The sequence below is a fragment of the Solanum stenotomum genome, chromosome 3, assembly GCF_019186545.1.
Source record: "Solanum stenotomum isolate F172 chromosome 3, ASM1918654v1, whole genome shotgun sequence".
Taxonomy (NCBI): Eukaryota; Viridiplantae; Streptophyta; class Magnoliopsida; order Solanales; family Solanaceae; genus Solanum; species Solanum stenotomum.
The window spans coordinates 8,796,846-8,815,650 of NC_064284.1; the positions used below are offsets into that span (position 1 = coordinate 8,796,846).

Sequence of the window (18,805 nt, forward strand, 5' to 3'; positions counted from 1 at the left end):
CTCACTGAAGAATTTTGGAACTCTAAAGACTGGCATTCGTCAACCACGACCAAATTCCCCAAGTGATGGTACTTTCCTCCATCAAGATTGCAAGTCTTAGCATGCGTTGTAACTTTTTTACAATAATATTCATACATGCTTTTGCCAAGGATCTACACACTCAGAAAGTAAAAAGTAATCATTTGCATTGCTTCTTACAAAAAAATTAACTGTTATGAGGTAGAACCTGGACAAATACTATCAGTAAATTGGCCTAAACAGATCCAGATGCAGGAAATTACGTACGTGTAGGTGCACCACAAAATATCATAAGTTGCGCACAGATAATATCTCAGATGGTCACTCAACTATGCACTATTCTCACAGAAAGTCACTCAACTTTGAATGTTCTTAGACAGAGAATTAGAAACTACTTACATGGCGTAGCCTCTGAGGATTGTTTTGGAGTTCAATTAGGAAATCCTCCACTGTTTTGATCCGTTTTCAGTCAACCGGTTATGGAAAGCACCGGATTGGGAAATATGCTCTAGTCTCCATACATCATCCGTTGGTGATGGAGGGTACCGCTTCTTGCTTTCTGTGAAAACCACAACTCAAATTGACTCACTATATATTGAGTTTATTAAAGGTAATTAATTAAGTAGAAATATAATACTCACTTGAACGTTTATCCTTGACAGTAAAGGGTCCTTTCATCGCCTCTATCACTTCAGGTTGATCGACAACCCTTGCTCCTAGCTTTACCGCGTTCCACTTCTTCATATGCTTTGAAGTGTATTTGAATATAATTTCGTTAACAGAAGCAACGCCTCCTTCCAACCTCAGATATGGATTTTGGTCGCCCCTTGATGTTCCACCTCTTGTTTGCATCATAATATGATTGTTTAGTTCTTCAATTATCCAATTTTCGTCATCAAGTGCAAATATTTCAACTTGTGCTGATGAGGCTAGAGGCCCATGTCTCACTTGTTGTCCTGTAACGGCATCAACCAATTCCAATTTGGTACCATCGGCAAAAATACACTCTCCGGTAAATTCCACTGGGGCAATATCGTGTGAGAACTTTAAACATAAGCATCTCGATTCACAAGGATCGAGTTTCTTCTGGGAATTGATCCTGTTTTGTATGTTTACAATGTTGAATATAGTTTAATCTCAGATGCAACATGAAATTACAGAGGCAATGAAAGTTTTAAGGGTCTAAGTTAGCTAGTACGCAAACTTTACCCTGACTTTTAAAGGTAGAGAGGTTGTTTATGAAAAGCCGATTATACCAATTAATGCTAAATTATTGTACAAGTGATGTGATTGTAATTTTCTTCTCTGCCATCAATGTTTTACTTAAAATTATATTGAGATTAAGTTCTATGCATTGATGATATAACACATATGGTTTAGTAGCCTAAAATATATGATACGCAATTTGCTATAACATGGTAGTAAATCACATTAAATTTTATAAAAATTCACTACATGATTAAATGCAGTACTGGAAATCATGATTCTGAAAATCATTCCTAATAGCTTTGTTTCTCACCTGTTCCGATCAGTCAAAATTTCTTCCAAGTCAGAGTGAGATTCATCCTCCACCTGGATCTATAAAATGTTGATTAAATAGTTAGGTATTGATATACATGTATTTGTTCTAATGAATTAAGAGCTTCTGTGTATTTAGACATAATATAATCCCTTTGACATCAACGAACATATAATTTTTCAAAATATTTTATTAATTTAATTTTTTATTTATAAAGTTTTTGATAAAGACAATATTTTGTAAATTTAGAATTTGAGGGGGAGAAGTAATTTTAATTAATATTTTCTTAATTCAACTTCTCAATCATTTTATCCAAACATTTGAATTTAATGAACGTCTTAATATTCACTTATCATAATTTATCATAAAATAATATACGAAAGATCATAGGAAATAAAATATTCTTAATTATGCATTTTCCTAGGAATGTTTACAAAGGAACGGACAGCGGCGTCAGTCTATTTCAGCTTTTTGCTTTTAGTAGATTTTGCATGCAGTGTCTGATCCTTCTTTTCTTTTTTCCTTTTTGCTTTTTACTTTTTTTGGAGGTTAATCTACAATTGATTAGATTAATTAATTTCCCTTTTAAGTTTACAACAAATTGATGCCCTTTTCTCCACAAAGAAAAAAAAACGTATCCAAAAATATAGCTACTGTGTTCCAGAAAAGATTAATTTCTTTCCAACCATATACCAAAAGAGGCCTTTGTAATAGACATATATGAACACCAACAAAAAAAAAAAGCCATATGTAGTTATATTAATTAATTAAAACCCAACCAGATCTGGGAATTGTTCAAGAGTTCATTCATTTTGTCCACTCAAAATTATACTCCCATTTTCCAATTTATGTGACACGTTTTGTTTTTAAGAGTCAAATAGCTTAAGTTTGATAGGAAATTTGGACATGAAATCTTCAATTTCTTTAAAATGGAATTTATATATTTATAAAAAATTTACGGTCACAAACTTGTTTAAATCTCAAAATCTTGAAATGTGTAATATAAATTGAGACAGGGAATATCAAGTTTTTTCATCAAGCAGCATAGATCGACAACTTTGGGTGAAAAACAGGCCAAGAATTTACAGAAACATCGGGTTAATTATATATTTGCAGCCAATTAAACCACAAATCTTGAAGTCCAAATCGGGGAATATTATCCATTTATGCTAATTAAGCAAATGAATATATATGAACCAACATAATCCCATCAAATTTAATTGGTTAAAGTAGAAAAAATGGATCTTGGATTAATTCAATCCCAAAGCTAGCTTATGAGGGAAGGAGAACAAATCCCCTTTTCGATGTGGAAATTCTTAACACAACTAACCAAAAAGAAAGCAAATCCATACATACAATTAAAGAATCGAAAATATTTATAACTCACCGGAAAAGTCGACCAGAAAGCTAGCAGAAAGGCGATCACAATCCGTAGGAGTCTGCAGAAAGAAACAATGAAGATCCAATAAAATACCAGAAATTAAAATGACTTAGTCAATGTCAACCATATATATTGTTCAACATTTCTATGAAAGCAGATGCATTACATGTACAACTTGTCAGTTATGATCCCACATGATATATAGATATGTAGCGACTAATAATTAAGTTTTTCATTTTCCTGAACTAGACAAAATAGAGGCTTATAGATATATAGTACATTTTGCTATACGAGAATGAATTTTGTAAACAAATTTTACATGAACAACGTACGTATTTGGGATTTGATGAATTACAATCTGTTTATAATATGGAAAAAAAAAAGAAAAGATGTATGATATAATTTTATTACCTGGTAAAAGGAGGAGCATTAGAGTTTGTTGTTTCGCTCGAATTTCCTTGTTCGAACATGTCTATGTTATCTGCCGCCATCAACTACTCTTTCGATAAACAGAAACCAACAAAACGAATGTTTGTTGACACCCAATTTTGGACCTCCACATTATAAATTAATCATCAAGCTTCTTCAATTTCAAACAATTTAAAATAATTAATTTTATAAAAAAATTTTAAAAAAAAGAAAAAAATATATATATATATAATATAGTTTGCAAGTTATTTTAAATAGATCTGCTACTTTTGTGAGTTTTAAATAATATATATCTTTTATATAATTACACATATAACTAGTACATTTTATGAATATTCAAAAATCGCCTCAAAAAGATTTTAGTTCTACTCAAATATTTGGTTAATTAGTTTAGTAGTTTATATTTTAAATAATTTAGTTTATAATTAAGTCGATTATTTTATTTTGTTAAAATTAAGAAGCTCGTTAATTAATTTGTACTAATTCATCTTATTTAAATTTTGACCGAATTCATCAATTAAATTCAAATCGGCTAAGTTTTTAACTTCAATTGGTTCTAATTATATTTCCTTACACACCTTAAACCCATTTGAGACCAAGTTTTGAGCTATTTTCTCAATGATTTTCGGCCCAATTCCATTCCCAACCCACCCAACTCTTACTTCCAATTACCCCTGGCCCACCTATATTTCCAATTCAATACGACAACAATACCAACATTACGTTCAACATCAATTCAAAAAAAAGAGACCCACCAGCTGTACACCAACAATACATACCATACGTACAACATACAACCCCAACGACCCCTGTGTCTTTTTCTCTTCCTTTCTCCACGCGAAATAACCCAGTACTGTTCCACGCTTCCAGCAGTCCGTTTCCAGCCATCAAGCACGCATTTTCGTCCTTGCCAACGTGAGATCGCTCCACGTGGCATCTCAAGGACATTAGAGTCGATTTGAGATGTTGATTTTCCCTTTCCCCTTCCGGAATAAGGCAAAAATTTCAAAAAAAGTAGGCCTCCCTTCAATAGTGAAAGAAATTGATGGCATTTGAATTTGGAATGGACCCTTTCCTATCGGTTTTTCACCCTTTCCCCCCCATTTTTCCAAACCGGATTCCCTTCTATTTATATTGTTCATTATTTACTGTAAAGGGAAATTTTTTTTTGAGTTTAAAATATTTTTGTGTTAGAGAATCATTAGAGAAAAGTGAAGAAAATATTAAGAGGAAGTTGATGGAATTTGGGAGGACATACAGTAAACTAGAATCAGAGAGTGAGAATTTCGGTTTGATAGAGTCTTTGCTCATTTTCTCTGGTTTGTTGTCGGTGTTTGTGGTCGTGTGGTGGACGAGCTCGTTCTAGCTCGTGATTCCCAATCGCTGCCCGAAAAAAGGTAACATCCCTCACTCCTCTTTATTCCGATTTAGAGTCCGCATCTATATTTGGGTCTGTTTGCGACACTTATTTAGTTTTGAAGTTCTTCCTTGTTGAAATTTTAGTATGTGTAAATACAGGCCTAATTAATTTCTCCTATTCTTGTTTTTGAAATAGTCTCTGTTGTTCATTATGACGTCTGTATCATTACTATTATGTTTAGGGAAAAAGTAAAGAAATGTTAACTCCATCTCTTGGTCATTTCTTTTATTTTGCATCAAAAAAAAAAAAAGTATGAATCTTATATGGCTTCAGGCAAGATACTCTATGATATGAAATATGTTTGCTATATACTAGCCCTTCTCTGGGTGAGGCTATCGATATTTTTTTGAGTGTTGGTATTCAGGTGCTTGGCTCGTTAAAATACGTGTAATAAATTGTGGTCCGTTAGATTGTAGTTATTTCAATCCTTGCAAATCTATGATCACTTATCCTTTTTACCAAGTTGAAATGCTTAGTTGTTGGTTGGAATGGGTTGGCTTATTATTAATAGATTCATGATGCTATTTAGATTTTAGATTTAATAATGGTGTTAATTTAGTTATTGGGTATACATAAAGAGCGATTATACGTGGATACAAATCTTTATGGTTTAATTTTTATTTCATAAATATTGTTGAGAATTTTAGCATTTCTTTTAATCTCCACTAGTCATTTGTCGTCTGTTCATTATTAGAAAATAAGCATGCAATATTTTTACTTGAAACGCGATGCTCATTTCAACTCATTTTATTGCAAATTTTGTTTTATTTTTTTTATTTTCTTAATTTGAATGTTTCCTGTTCTCTTTTAGCTCTAAATGTGCACGAGTGTGATTATGTTTGCCTCTTTAAGTTTAAACCGTATCATATTATTCCCCCTCCCTATGAATATTATTTCATTACATTATGCTTGAATCTCCATTTTGTTATAATTTGGCGAGTTTGAGTTAACAATAGACATGATCAATATTTCGGATAATTTGTTTGCTCGGTAGTATAGATAAAGGCTCTCCCTTTTTGTTGTGAATAAGCTAATCCTTTGCCTTTACTTTTCATGTGCATGTGAAATACATCGGAGTTCGCCACGAACTCGTTCCTTTCCCTTGCATTTTCGAGAGAGCCATAAAAGGCTCAAATTTCTGTGTTTATCAAGTGGGCCAGCTAAAAATAGACGTACAGGTCCCGGAGTTGAAAAATATTGGAGCAGATTGGAGAACTGAAAAAAATTGGGCCAAGGGCCCACTTTTAATTTCAAAAATATTGTATTTTGTTATATTTGGGCCTAAGCCCTTATCATTTTGTTCATTATTATTTTGCTAGAAGTCTAGGACAGGTGAAAGGCCCAAAAATAAAATATATTCCTTAATGTTAGAATAGGACAGGTACTAGTGATTTAAATGGGCCAAAGGTCCAAAATAAAAATGGGCCCAAATATTGGCCCAGACGGACAGAAAAATCAGATTTGGGCCCAAATCTCTTTCCCTCCCTTCTTTGTTGTGTTTATGTGCTCATTAATATTTGCCGCTAACCTTAAGGTCGAAAAATTCAAATCCCCAGAAGACACCCATTTTGAAATCACCCGTTTCTTACTCAACTTAAAAATAAATAAATAAATACGAAAGTTTATAAAATACTTCATTTAAATAATATGGCGACATTTTTCTGTTTCTCCCTTAAAATGGTACTAACCATAAAATAGTTCAGTTTTGCAATTCGAGCTAAGTTAAAATTATTTTAGGCAAATAATTAATCGTTGGATAACCGCATTAGCGGGTGTTCTAGGTGCTTTAAAACCCTTCCTAGAACACTAATATGGACCCCCAAACCCCTTTATAAGTTTTCACTAGATTCCTGTTTAATCTTTTGAAAACAACAGTTTTCTTAATTTTCTCTTAAAAATTAAGTGGCGATTCTAAACCAGTCTAATTATATTTTTAAATAAAACAATGTTATAATCGATGTAATTCGTTGTAGAGTGCAAATGAACTGAAATATATATATATATATATATATACTACTAGGGTCTGGGAGTAGTCACTAAGCTAGAATGTTTTTTTAGAGGGAGCTAGGGTACTATGTTGTGCATGTGCCTCTCTTTTTCCTATGTATTACTTAGAAAAACGCGTGTTGACGGCTTAAAATAACCTCCCTTACGTTAAAGTTGTAACAATAAAGTGGGGAAGCCAATCCCACATTTTTCTTTGAAAATATATGCTTACACTGAAATAATGCGCGGTGTTAATTCCTATTAAATTTTAAGTGGTTCGGAAGTGTGAAAATTACTACTCCTTTCTTTGGTTTTACAGTCAAAGGAATCTATGTCCCTTCATTAATTTAGGCACTTATAGAAGCCGACACTTGTCACTTTGCTTGTTGCTTTTAACCCCACCCTCTCAAGATCTACAGCCTATACATTGCACGAAAAATTTAGATATTGAAAAATTATATGAAAAGTACTATAAATTGTAATTTTTTACATATCAATATGATGAGAAAATACATTATAAAATATTAATCAAAATTCTTATAGTTTGACTCAAAAAAGAAAATCATGACAATTAAAAGTGGACGGAGAATTAATAAATTAGAAGGAGAAGTAAGTTTCTCAAGAAAGAGATCGCGTATTTCGTGGCCACAAGGCGGACCCAAACGAAATTATCAATAAAGATTATGTTATGTGATGATAGTCAAAATTAATAAAAAGAACAAAAACATCTACCGTAAGGAAAGAATCATGACAATCATTCGAGCTGACGGATGATGACATTGCTCGTATTCACGACTTCATGAAGGAATTATGGCGGGTGAATTAGAAGAATTTAAAGAGGATACAATAGGCATTGCTCTGAATTAATTTAGAATCAAATAATGTTAGTGTTGTATTAAAGGATGACGATTTGTTAATACAAGAAGAAAGTTCTCTAAAAGCAACAGATATGGTAAATTAACAAGTTTTAATGTATTTATCAGTAGTCCTTGCCTTATGCTACTTCTTGAGTTAATAACTTAAAAGGTCATTAAATTATGAGAAATCATCTAGTAGAGTCACTAAACTTTATTTTGTATCACTAAAATCACTCAATTTAACACTTTTATCTTCTAAAATCTTTAAACAAATTTGTCAATAAAATAAATCTGACATGACAAAATAAAATATATTTTATGCCATTTAATCATGGCCCCACAAATAAATAAAATTATCAAATATATTTATTAATATACCCACCAACCCACCCACCCACCCACAAATTGTCTTCTTCTAAAAGACTAAATCCTATTTCCCTTGCTAAATCTCCCGCTTCTTTTACTTCTTTCTTTGTTTCTTTCAAAAGTTCTCATCCATAAAGAGGCGCTGAAAAGTTTATTTTTAATGTTATTGATGCTGAATTCTTTTAAAAACAATGAATTCCTTCATTTCTTCAAGGAATACTGATGTACAAGTATGATTATGTCACATGATGTACACTGCAGGCAGTATCGTCAGTGCTATTGAATTTAACATTTATTTTCAATGTTGATTAGAATTTTTTTTAATTCTTGTTGATAAGAAAGGAATTTTGATTATTTGTAATAATCTAAAAAAGCGTTATTGATTTTATTGCAAAAAAACAGAATTTAAGAGGGGAAGGCATAAAAATGAATAAATTTTATAATTTGTGGGTCTATGATTAAATGACATTAAAATAAATAAATTTTATAATTTCATTTATTTGTAGGGTCCATGATAACATGGCATAAAAAATAATTTAATTTGTCATGTTAAATTTGTTTTATTGATAAACGTAGTTTAATGATTTTAGAAGATAAAAGTGTTAAGTTGAGTGATTTTAGTGATACAAAATAAAATTTAGTAACTTTACTAGATAATTTTTCATAATTGAATAACCTTTTAAGATATTAATTCGCTACTTCTTGAGTTGCAAAAAAAGAAAAAGGACAGAAGAGAGAAATGAACAAACAATGGTAATTTATCTTGTCAAATTTTCGTTATAATAAAACTATTGTAAGTAATACGACCTTGAGACGAACAAATATATATATAGTGGCGGAGCCAGAATGTTCGTGAAGAGATTTGAAGTATAAAGTAATAAACATGTGAGATGGGAAAAATCTTAACTCGCTAAATTTAACTTGTCTTGTTATGCCGCGTTTAGGTTCTTCTTACTTTTTACCCTGCTCCATCAATATTTTTTTTTTCAAATTCTTGTGCTCTTTTTTTCTTTGAGTTTTATCGTGTTTATTTTATTTTAATTTTTTTAATAAAAAAAATTCTGAATTAGTGCTCTTTCAATCATATGTTACTATAAAAAGCACAAGATTTTTTAATAGGGGTAAAAATTGACATATTTAGAAAATAAATAAATGACATCATCATTTTTTTAGTTCATTTAATCCAATTTACTAGGTTAGTCATTTGTAAATAAACAAATGATTAATAAATCAAATAAGATTAGTTTAATTTTCATCTCCTTAGAATACAATTGAAACAAAATACAATGAAATTAAAGAAAGAAAATTAAATTAAATAGATTTTGTTAAAAATATATTCACATTTTTTATATTTCTTCGTTCGGTTAAATTTAATTTACTTTATTTTATATAAATATTTTTTCTAACTCAATTTAAAATTTAATAAAAATTTATCGTTTCTTCAACTTAGTAGACAGAAAGAGAACTATGTAGAAACAAAATGAAAAATATAAATAAGAAGAATAAAATAAAAATTTACAAAGAATGTAGCTAATAAATTTAAACAAAGACATATTGGAAAAAAAGAAATAGTATAAAAAGAAAATAATGAAAAATAAAAAGGATAAAGCTTCACATTGAACAAATGAGACCTTTTCATTTGTTTGGAAATCTGGGCTCAAAACTTCTCAACCTTTTTAAAGCAAAAAAAAAGGTGAAAAACTAATTATTGCGCACAGTCAGATTCGATCTCAACCCTTTCTGGCGGAAATTAAACCCCTCAACCATTCTGCTATCCTTCTTTTTAGTGTTCAAGGGGTTCATTTTAGTATATATACCCATAAAACGTGAATTTGACCTTACATATATAGTGTGATTTTTCGACGAACCCCCTTGGTTACACGTAGCTCCGCCCCCTATATATATATATATATATATATATTATTTGGCCATGTAAGATTCAAAAAGGTGTTATTAATCACTTATTTTAAGTCAAAATGATAAAAGTAAGTCATAAATTAGTTTTTGTTTGATCATAAACTTCCAAATATAAATTTAAATATTTGTAGTTGCGATTTTGAAATTTGAAAGTTATGTTAAAATATGCATGTTACTTGATATTTTTAGACAAAAATTGTAAAATGAAAGTCTTTGGCAACATAAATATTTACAAATCAGATTTTCAAAATGTGATCAAATTTAATCTTTAAAAATATATTCAAAAATAAATTCTCAATATATTTATTCCCATAATTTATAATCAAATATTAGAATTCTGAATTTATGACTTACGTCTAAGGTATGTAAACCATAAATTATACACACACTCATAAGTCATAAAAGAGGAAATTATTGTGTCTCCAAGAAAACAGATTTATAGGGCAGTCTCATTTTTTATGCTTTTCAAATATAACTCTCATGGCTAAGCTTATTTTTTTTAAAAAAAAAAACTAATTTTGAGAAAATTAATATGGTTCACACTAATTAAGATGGTAATTAAGGAATAAACAAACAAAAACTAAAGTATGATTGAATTGTGAAATTGTTATCCTTTAAAATAACAAGTACTATAAAATTGCGTTAGGAGAAAAGGAAATGGAATAAGACGTTCCGGTATAATAATATATTCTTTTTTGGGTTATTCAAGAGCTTCAATTCAATATTACAAGTTACGACATATGATTAAAATGAATGATCAATCAAAGTACATGAATCCACATAATTTGATATGATTGTCTTAGCGAAACCATTATTAATTGAATGACATTTTTAAAGGTGTACTTAAAAAGAAAATGAAAGATCCTAACTTTTATAATATTTAAATGAACTTCCATCTATTGTCCTTTTTCCCAAAAATGTCGTTATTATGCCATTATCGGCAGCAAACTAAAGTCAATAATAGATGGGGTTCAAAAACCCAATAATAAATACGAACATGTTTGAAAATGACGGTTTCAATATAGAATGACTGAAAAAATAATATCAAAAAGAGAAAATCATATAGTTAACATTTTTTAATCAGAGGAGAGGTATATATATGTGTTATAAACTCAAATTTCAGAAGAGATCTCTGAAATTACTTTTATGGTTAAAGAAGGAGAAACATTTTAAAGGAAGTCTCTTATAATGGATTAATTAAGGTTGAATTTAGTTAAGTACTCTGTACTTTCTAGTTACGTTAATTAGTCGAGTAATGAGTACATTCAATACTTACAACTAGTACTACTCTTTTTAGCACAAAAATATTGTATCAAGATATAGATATAATTGTTTGGTTGGATAAATTAAGATAATTGATCGGCTTGTTTGATTAAAATTTCATTATTATCCAATATTGTTAGAGATAATAACCAACTTTTTCATCTATGAAATTAATTAATTGTGTTAGAACGAAAGCTAGTTTTTTGCGAATAAAATTAAGCATGCCCGAAAAGTTGACACACATTATTTGTTAGTCATTAAGCCAATAGATAGTTCTTGACTTGTGCTCTTAAAGTCTTGATTTCCTACGTATTTGACTTGGCAACTGAGAAATAATAAGAATAAAATCAGAAAAACAATGAAAAAAATTAAAAAATAAATTGAAAGTGATGGTAAGCTTGCACGGCAAGTAAAGATATTTAAGCTCTATTTAGTTGTGTAACATAATTTTAAAAAAAGTTTAATTGTTTAATAACCCAGCATCTTCTTATCATTGTAAAGGAAGGGAAGTGAATAAATTTCTCCACCAGTCGGATGCACGTAGTTATTATTTTTTAAATAATTATAAGGACTTATACTAAAATTAACCAATTTCAAATAAGAAAAATTATGCGGTTAAGCAAAATTTTAATTTTAAAAAAAGTTTAATTGTTTAATAACCCAGCATCTTATCATCTTCTCATCATTGTAATGGAAGGGCAGTGAAAAAATTCCTCCATTAGTCGGATACACCTAGTTATTATTTTTAAACAATTATAAGGACATATACTAAAATCAACAAATTTCAAATACGGAAAATTATGTGGTTAATCAAATTTATATTATTTAATTACTCATCATAGCTATAGTTTGTTATTATTATCATTCACAATCAACATTATATATTAATTACGTGTGCTGACTTCGAGTTTGTATAATTCGCCATATTTGAATAATTCATAACTAACAATTCTTCGTTTGATTTGTATTTGTATACGATGATTTGTATTTGTATATGACGATGATTTCTTTTGGTTTTTCAATTTTGTCACCATATACATTCAATCTTTTGTGTATAACTTTTTAAAGTTTGTATAAATGTGTAGTTTTCGGATTTTGTATAATATAATTGATATAATGTAATTTTGTATAATATATTTTGTATAATTGCTTAAAGTTCATATGCTTATGTAAGTATCAATTCGTTATTTAGAGTTTTAACATATTTGTATAATTTTAGAATATTACTCAATTATACAAAAACAAGCGAATTAAACAAACATACCCACGAATTATACAAACGAGATGCGAATTCTACAAACGAGATGCGAATGATACAAATGTAATTTACTACTCTCTCTCTCTTGGTTTTAAAAAAAAAATGGCCTCTTTTATTAAGTATTATTTTGCAACACTTTAATTTTAACATATTTATCAACGCACGCCACAAAATTAAAGAACATTTTGTATATTTGATAAAACATTAATTTAGGATCATAATATTGAAAAGTTTTTCTTTATTTTCTTAACTTTGCATGTCAAAGTAGGTCATTGCTAAACACATCAGAAAGTACACGTAAATATATATATATACTAGTAAAGAAAGCCCGGGCAGCATTAATAAAGTTATATTGTTACTCTCTCTGTCCCATATTAGATGAGAATCTTACTATAAATTTTTTTTTCATATTATTTGAGCACTTATTAAATTAGGATAGAATTAATTAATTCTTTTCCATTTTACCCCTACAATTAATATGACCATTTCTATATTGTATGTGTATTTTTTGTAACTCATTTCAATGTGCATTGATATAAACAAAGGGCAAAATGGTGAAGTCTTCCAATGTATTAATGATTTCTTAATCACCATGTAAAGTTGGAAGTGCCCATCTAATATGGGACGGAGGGAGTATAGTTTATGTATTGTTATAAAATTAGTAAAGATTGTTATAGTACTTTTTATTAAAGTTTTTAATAACATGTGTTACTTTTTATACTTGAGAGTTAAACCAACTTTTTTTTATATGTCTTTTAATCTTATATGTGTTTTATCCTTTTCCATTTTGAAAAACCAATACTCTCTCTATTTTATTTTATATGTCATTTCTTTTTATAAATATATTGGTTATTCCCTCTTGAAAAACACATGTTGACTTTCCTTCTTCTTATATAGTAATATATAAAAGTATCAACTTTGGCACTTTAGTGAAGCATTCCTACGCCTGAGGGACGTGAGGTCGAATCCCTGTAGCCGCATTATTATTACTTTCTTTCTTCTTTTGCCTTTACACCCTTCTTTTGGTGCTAATGTGCTTTTATATATATATAATATACTAGTATATGTGTCCGCACGATGCGCGGTTATTTTACTTAAAAATTAAATAAAGAATTATACATTTAAAGAAGATAACGACAAAAAAGTAACATGATTTATGCGAAGTGTTCTTAGTACAAACAAAATTATATGTTCTACAATCTTTATTGTAAAAATTATTAATAACAATTTTTTGTATGAAATCATTATGCTACTTTAGGTTTAAGCGAATACATTCTACAACTTTCATATTATCCCTAATACTCTTTTTGTAAATATTGTTCTATTGCTCAATTAATTTTCCTCGTATAACATTTTACATGTAATAGAAATAAGGTTATATTATTTTGTATCCAAAATATAAAAAGAGATATTCTTTTTTTTTTCAATATTTTTTCTTATTAAAAATCTACCGAACTGTTTATTTATATAATATGTGATAAGATGCTAAAATTTCATTCCACTTTATTTTCAATATAGAATTTGAGACTATATTCAAATAATTTTAAAAAATTCCTATATGAAAATTTAGTTAATTTTTTTATTTTTTATTGTGTTGGTAGAAATTCTTTCATTATATAATTTTGTTTATTCCTAACTTTATCTATTAAAAATTAAGTTACATGTATTATATATTGCATGATTTATTTATACATTATAATCCTCTTTTTTATTTGATTCTTTTTCTTTAGTGATATTTTTACTAACTTTTTTATTTTTTATTTCATTTATAGTTCAAATAATGTCATTACTAAGTTGTGATTATGAAATAATAATTCTCTTACATATAAAAATTTGAGTTTTACCTTGGAAATTGAAATATCCACGTGATAATTTTGAATTTTATTTTTATTTTAAATATGTTTTTCGAGCTTTTTTTTATTGATTAAACATTTGTATTTTTGTTGTTATATAGTACGATTTCAATTACATGACCTTATCCATGTAGTGATTTTTTTTATATATCAAAATACTTTCTTATCTCAAATTTAAATGTTTATACTTTTACATTGAAATTATGTATTTATATGTTTTTCATTTTCTTGTCCATATCTATATTGTTATTGTGCTAACAGTTGTCATGTGTTCTTTTAAAAAAAAATAAAATTGTTGTCCTTCTCTATTACTCATCTTCTAATATTTATATAGATAAATATATACCTTCTTACATTCAAAATTATACGGAATTCTTATTATATTTTTATTTCATTAATAATTTTTTTTTCATTATTTAAATTCAACAAATGTAATTTCAATTACTCTATGAAATATAATCTCATCCAAATTAGAGAGTGAATGTAGCACATTAGCTTTTATAATTAAAATTTAATAACCTTTTAGCATAAATTTTATTATAAACGAAGGATGGAGAATGAGGAAAGTACAATTTTTTTTAAAAAAATAAAATAAAATGAAGTAGAAATTCATATCAATAATTACCTAAGGTATGACGACATCTTCATTTTCGAATCATCTCAAGTCTTTCATCTTCTCCGTCAATATACATATTGACTTTGTTCTTATTCATCATCATCATTTATATTAATTTTATTTTTGCAAAATGAAACACTTATTGAATCGTTAAAAGAATATGAAAACAACATAAATAAGAAACGTAAACTAAATTTAAATGGTAATTGTGTTTAGTATGTATATTCATCTAATAATCTAATAAATCACTTAAAAAGAGACCATTTTAATTTAGCATAAAAAATCAACAGAGAAAGGCTAAACTATGAAAAAAGAAAATATTAGATGTCATGCAAAGTATTGAATTGACAAAACAATTATCATAGCAGTAATTTATGTACCAAAAATATTAAAAGATGGTGTAAATGATCCACTATCATAAAATTCTTTAAAATTCTTTCATTTCTTTATCATTAGTTTCTTCTTCTTCCTCGTTGCACCGAAAAGAATGGCGGGCCTTCCCCTTCAATCATAATCAACTAATTTTACATAAAATAATTAAGAAAGAAGGCATACAATTAAGAAATAAGGTATACATATATACCATACACTACTATTTTAAAGAGTTGGTTTAAGAAGACGTGGATGATAATGTAATTAAGAGAAATATTTTTCCACAGATATGACTTATGAAATTTAACTGTTTTTTAGGGATAAGGTTAGTTATCGTTTGAAATTTAAATTTGAAATTAATTATTTAATATTTTGTCATGGCTAGAACTTTCTTTATATTTATAAAATAAAGAACGTCGGTTTTGCTTCTTCTATTTTTTTTTTAAAAAAAATTATGACTGAAAACTTATTCTTTATATTATTAAATAAGGCATGTGATAAGGATTGAATTTTAAATTTAAAAAAAGGAACAAAACTATCCCATTTTCCCGATGAAGATTCACTGTTTTTAATTAATTTTCTTGCCAATCAGTTTTTAAATTATTCTTTTTGATTAATAATTTTTTAATAGTAATTATTGTATTTATCCTACTTTAACATATGCAGTTGTGTTTTTAAAATTTAAAATTATATCTCATTCTAACTTGTATTAAAAAAACTGACATGTTTTTTTTTTTTAAAAACTAAATCATATTTCTTTTTTAAATTCGTTTTTTTAAATACTGAAATTTTAAGATTGGTTGTGGTGCTGACACATATGATGTTTTTTCAAGATTTGTTTAGATTTTTTATCTTGTTAAAAATAATTTTTTGCTAGAAAATTTATTTCACTGACGTTTGAAATTTGAAATAATTTTCAGTTCATGCGTATTTGTATGGATAGTGGGAACATGGGAGGGAGCAAGGACGTGCTAAATTAGTTTACTTATATTATATTTTATTTTATCTATTAATTTTTCTTTTTTTACAATTTTGTATATCACTTAAAAATGCTTTATTATTATTATTTACTATTATTATTATTGTTATTGTTGTTGTTATTATTATTATTATTATTATTATTATTATTTACTTTTTGGTGAAATTTCAATTTATAAGTTAAATAAACATTTAAAAAAATAATAAGTAATATAGAAAAAAGATATATTAACTATGCTAACTTTCTAATTTTTAAAATAATATATTTAACAAATATATAGGTAGCTAAAAATAGAAAAGAGTTATATTAACTGTGGTAACTTTCTACATTTTAATAGTTCATTAAAAAATAGGCAGCTAACATTTTATTAGGAACAAACATATTCAATTTATTTAAATAGAAAAAAGAAGAGAGATACATAAAAAAATATTTTTAATTTATTTATTTTTTAAGTGTTTAGTTTTTTAAATTATTATTTATTATTAAGAAAAAAGAAGAGAGATACGTAAAAAAAAATTAAAACTGTTTTTTTTTCTTGAATGTTTTGTTTTTTAAATTCTTATTTATTATTTAATATATCTACAAATTTTGTGGTGCTGACACGTAGGTGCTATCACCTCTCCTATATATATATATATATATATATATATATATATATATTAGTATAATTATTTTTAATGAGATTATTTTCAATATATTTTCAAAACGAAAACTCATCTAGAAAAATCATTATATTTATTTTACTTTTTGAAAAAGATACAGTAGTGTTGTGAATTGTGTTTATATATTTATAGTTTCTCTTTTTTGAAAGATGATACTGGAGACAAAAAATCCTACATACGACACTAACCTTTGTTTATTAAGCTTTCAAAATATATTTTAAAATTAAAAAGTTGCTAAAAAGAAAAAAAGAATTATTCTCTTTTAAATAAACTAAAAAACAAAACAGGTAAAACAAATTAAAATGGAAAAATATGTCAAACAAATCGAAACCACTTGTTTTTTTAATGCTAACCCTTCATTAAAGTATGTTTTCCCATATTATTTCCTTCCAAATTGTCCTCTTCCTTTTGTTTGACAGATTTTTGATTAATATATTATAGGCGTGCGGAAGAAGTTGACGCTGCACTTTCCAAGTTCCTGAATAGTTCGAAAGTCGTTTCTCGCCGTGTCAATGGAAAAGTTATTATTTAGACAATTATCCTTTTATATTATTATTCGGGTTCATTTTTTTATTTGTTCATTATTTTAAAAATAATTTTTTTATTTTTACTTGTTACTTTTATCATATCACGAAAAAATAATTATTTTTTCCAGAAGAGGTATGTGTTGTAAGCCTAAACTTTAGTAGAAGTCTCTAAAATTCTCTTTATAGTTAAAGAAACATTAAAGGGAAGTCACTTATAAGGGGATTAATTAAGGTTGAATTGGGTTCAGTACTCTGTACTTGTCCTTTTCTAGTTACGCTAATTAGACAAGTAATGAATACATTCAATACCTTGTACAATTATACTATTTTCAATCACAAAAATGTTGTATCAAGAAATAGAGAATAATAAGTTGCATATAAGGTGTATTTGGTACAAAGGAAAACATTCTCCATTAATTTTCACATATTTAGTTGATCAAACTTTATAAAACAATTTATAAAAAAAAATTAAAATAAAAAAATTGACTTATCATCATTGAAGTAAAGTATTAAACTACAAAAAAGTAAGAAATAACTGACGTATTAACGTTCAAAAGAAAGTTAAATTGTGTAACAACCCAGCATCTTCTTCTCATTGTAATGGAAAGGGCAGTGAACAAATTCTACATCAATTGGATATGCTAATATCATTAGAAGAGTCGATTTATCACTAAACCAAGTCGGGCTGATTTACAAAAATAATGTAGAATTTATATAATCAACTTTTAACAAGTTAATTAAACTAGTTATTTCTAAGGACTAATACTAGAACTGAAATTTTCCACATATTACTCCCTTCGTTTCTTAATAAATGATGTTTTTAGCTTGAGCACGTCAAAAAATTTAGGTTTTTTTACAAGATAGAAGGACTATTTTTACTAGCTTACAACATATTAATTCATAGTTTTGACTTTTCATGCTGCGTTCACGCGCTTTTTGTCCTAATATCTTACTACCTTCAACATTTAGATGTAAAGCCTTTAATATATCTATTTTTTTTTTAATTAGAGGGACAAAAAAGAAAGAGTAAATGGTGACAGTCAGTTAGTCACTAGAGTTTAGAAATGGACTCGCTGATACTAGAGCCATATCTACTTCACATCAATGTTGATGTGTTAACATGACTTATCTATTGTTCCAATTTCCAAATTGCTTGATCTGTTGGTCATATTCATATTATCATATATATATATACTAGATATGAGACCCCGTGCCAGCACGGGGCCCAATATATGTTACTGTTTCTGTTTTAATTTATGTGGTACATATGAAATTTGAAATTAATCAATTTTTTAGTATGTTTTTATATATTTTAAGTTGCTAATTATTTGTATTTAGAGTATGTTTTACGTAAATATATTAGAAATCACAATAATTAACAA

The 18,805-nt window shown here is 27.6% G+C and overlaps 2 protein-coding genes across 6 annotated transcripts in view; one reads left to right on the forward strand and one right to left on the reverse strand.

Moving 5' to 3' along the window:
• LOC125860890 (calmodulin-binding protein 60 B-like) overlaps positions 1 to 3,449 on the reverse strand; it is a 102,595-nt gene extending 99,146 nt beyond the window's left edge. For 3 of the 4 annotated variants that reach the window (XM_049540930.1, XM_049540929.1, XM_049540928.1), the window contains exon 1: positions 3,330 to 3,449. In XM_049540930.1, the coding sequence (XP_049396887.1) occupies positions 3,330 to 3,409 (80 nt within the window). In that variant the 5' untranslated portion in view covers positions 3,410 to 3,449. The remainder of the gene's footprint in view (positions 1 to 3,329) is intronic. The other variant, XM_049540931.1, reaches the window with a different exon arrangement.
• LOC125860917 (uncharacterized) overlaps positions 1 to 18,805 on the forward strand; it is a 72,422-nt gene that overhangs the window by 37,357 nt on the left and 16,260 nt on the right. The gene's annotated exons all lie outside the window — the stretch shown is intronic.